Source organism: Oratosquilla oratoria, chromosome 22, assembly GCF_046742065.1.
Source record: "Oratosquilla oratoria isolate Oo_2021 chromosome 22, ASM4674206v1, whole genome shotgun sequence".
Classification (NCBI taxonomy): Eukaryota; Metazoa; Arthropoda; class Malacostraca; order Stomatopoda; family Squillidae; genus Oratosquilla; species Oratosquilla oratoria.
Window position 1 is genome coordinate 29,254,434 of NC_134798.1, and position 2,500 is coordinate 29,256,933.

Sequence of the window (2,500 nt, forward strand, 5' to 3'; positions counted from 1 at the left end):
CCTAACTACACTCAACAAACTGATCCCTCTGAAATTACTACACCCACGTTTATCCCCCTATCCCTTGCAAAGTGGGACTATACTGGCACTCCCCCAGTCCTCAAGCACTCTACCCTCCCGTAGACATACTTTAAATAACTTCACTAGCCAGTCTACTAATATTGTACCTCCATTCTTCAGACACTCTGTATGACACCATCTAACCCAGGTACCTTACCTATTCTCATAATTTCCAGAGCTACTTGCACCTCATCTTTTCTTATTTCTCCACCACTTTCCTCTCCCATCACCGCCATTTTCTTAGCGCCTCCCACTGATACTACCAATCCCTCCCTATCCTCCTCCACGTTTAACAGATCTCTAGAATACTCTGCCCATCTTCTTACCACCTCCTCTTCCACTAAGATCTGTCTATCTGCGCCTTTTACCTTTTCTTCTTTACTTGACTCACCTACCCTTCCTCCTTTGATTTCCTCTCAAGACACCTCTTTATTGCTTTCAAAACATTCTGTCATACAGTATCATGTATATATATATATATATATATATATATATATATATATATACATATATATATACATATATATATATATATGTATGTATGTATGTATGTATGTATGTATGTATATACATATATATATGTATATATATATATATATATGTGTATATATATACATAAATATATATGTATGTATATATATACATATATATATATGTATATATATATATATATATATATATTTATATATATATATATATGTGTGTATATATATTCATATATTTATATATATATACATATATATAAATACATATATGCATATATATATATACACATATATATATGCAGAAAAAAACCTCTCGGAGATAAGAAGCTAGTCCAAACGTTTTCGTCTAATTAAGACATTATCATTCCTTGATAATGTCTTAGATAGACGAAAACGTTTGGACTAAGTTTCTTATTTCCCAGTGGTTTTTTCTGCATATTAGTTTCACGTGTGCCTTGTGAATTACTGCAATATATATATATGTATATATATAAATATACATATATATATATATGTATGTGTATATATATATATATATATATATATATATATATATATATATATATATATATATATATATATATATATATATATATATATATATATATAGAGAGAGAGAGAGAGAGAGAGAGAGAGAGAGAGAGAGAAAGAGAGAGTATCATGGGTTGATATCGACTGTGGAGCACTCCGCTTCTTGAATACCTGCATTTGGCGACGGTGAAGGTGCACATGTTGATGTAGGTTCTGCCGTTGGCTCCGCATATAGGCTCCTTAATCATTTTGTTGCAGAGGTCATTGCAGGTCCTCTTTATCCCATTCTTGCAGAAATCCAGCGTCATGGTCCGGATATCTGTACCAAGAAGAAAGACATCAGAAATGCCCTTAGTAGATAGGTCTTCAGGGCCTCGTGATTAGCAGGACAAGGTTACCTTTACACAAGCAAACCGGCGTCGAATTTTGTCCTTAGGCAGGGTAGTTTTGTTCTCCACCTTGTTGTTGAGGCGAGTCGACATTTCATCCCCCTCCCGAAAGACTAAAATCGATTATATTTTTTCTCCTGTCAAAGTTACTTAGCAGTTTGCACATTATGGATTGCAACCGCAGACCCATTCACACTACACCCAGTTTATTTCAACTTGAATGTGATTTTTTCCCTAATGTTGAATCAAATGTTAAATAGTTGATCTGTAGTTCTTCAGTATCACTGATTAGCATTTTTAAAATTATTTCTCGTGTTGATATATTGCCTGAGTACATTGTGTTCTTTGATAAATCCTCATAAAGTTAAAAATGAACTGACTCAAGTCTGTCATATCTCAAACAAATACCAAAAACATTACCGATTCTAACACTGACCCTTACGGGGTTCCACTAATAGATTCCCTTCATGAAGACATTCTGTCCTTCACTGCTATCCTCATTAATCTATTCCTCAGAAAATATCTCATTCATTCTTGTATATTTCCTTTGAGATCTCCCATATGTTTCAGCATCCATAACAATTTTGAGATACCTTATAAAACACTTTATCTAGATCTGAGGAACAGTCCACCAAGTCACCTCTCTCTTGTAACGCAATAATTTGGAAACACAATTCCTAAAGCTGAATTGGTTTTCCCCCAGGATTGTTCTCTCTTATAAATACTTCAAACCACCCATCCTCCACATTTCTTTCACACATTTTAGCTACTGAATTGTCAAAGACGCATGTCCATAATCTAGAAGAACTTCACTCTCATCACCTTCATCAACTGGGAAAATATTAGCCAGTTTTCAAAGATTTGGATCCTTCCTTTCTCTCAGTGTGCAAAAATGTCATGTATCTTGTCCACTAGATGTTTTCAACATTCTTTAAGTATCCAAATAATGATTCTATCAGGCCCTACAGGTTTCCTCACATCCAGAGTCTCCAGTAGTTTTTTGCATCTCTTGTACCTTCAGTTTCATATCAAACA

At 34.2% G+C, this 2,500-nt stretch overlaps 1 protein-coding gene across 1 annotated transcript in view; it reads right to left on the bottom strand.

Annotated features, from left to right (window-relative positions):
- Window positions 1-2,500, bottom strand: part of LOC143037332 (agrin-like) — a 34,341-nt gene that overhangs the window by 22,721 nt on the left and 9,120 nt on the right. Inside the window, exon 3 of the mRNA XM_076205469.1 lies at window positions 1,248-1,395. Within this exon, the coding sequence (XP_076061584.1) occupies window positions 1,248-1,395 (148 nt within the window). The remainder of the gene's footprint in view (window positions 1-1,247; window positions 1,396-2,500) is intronic.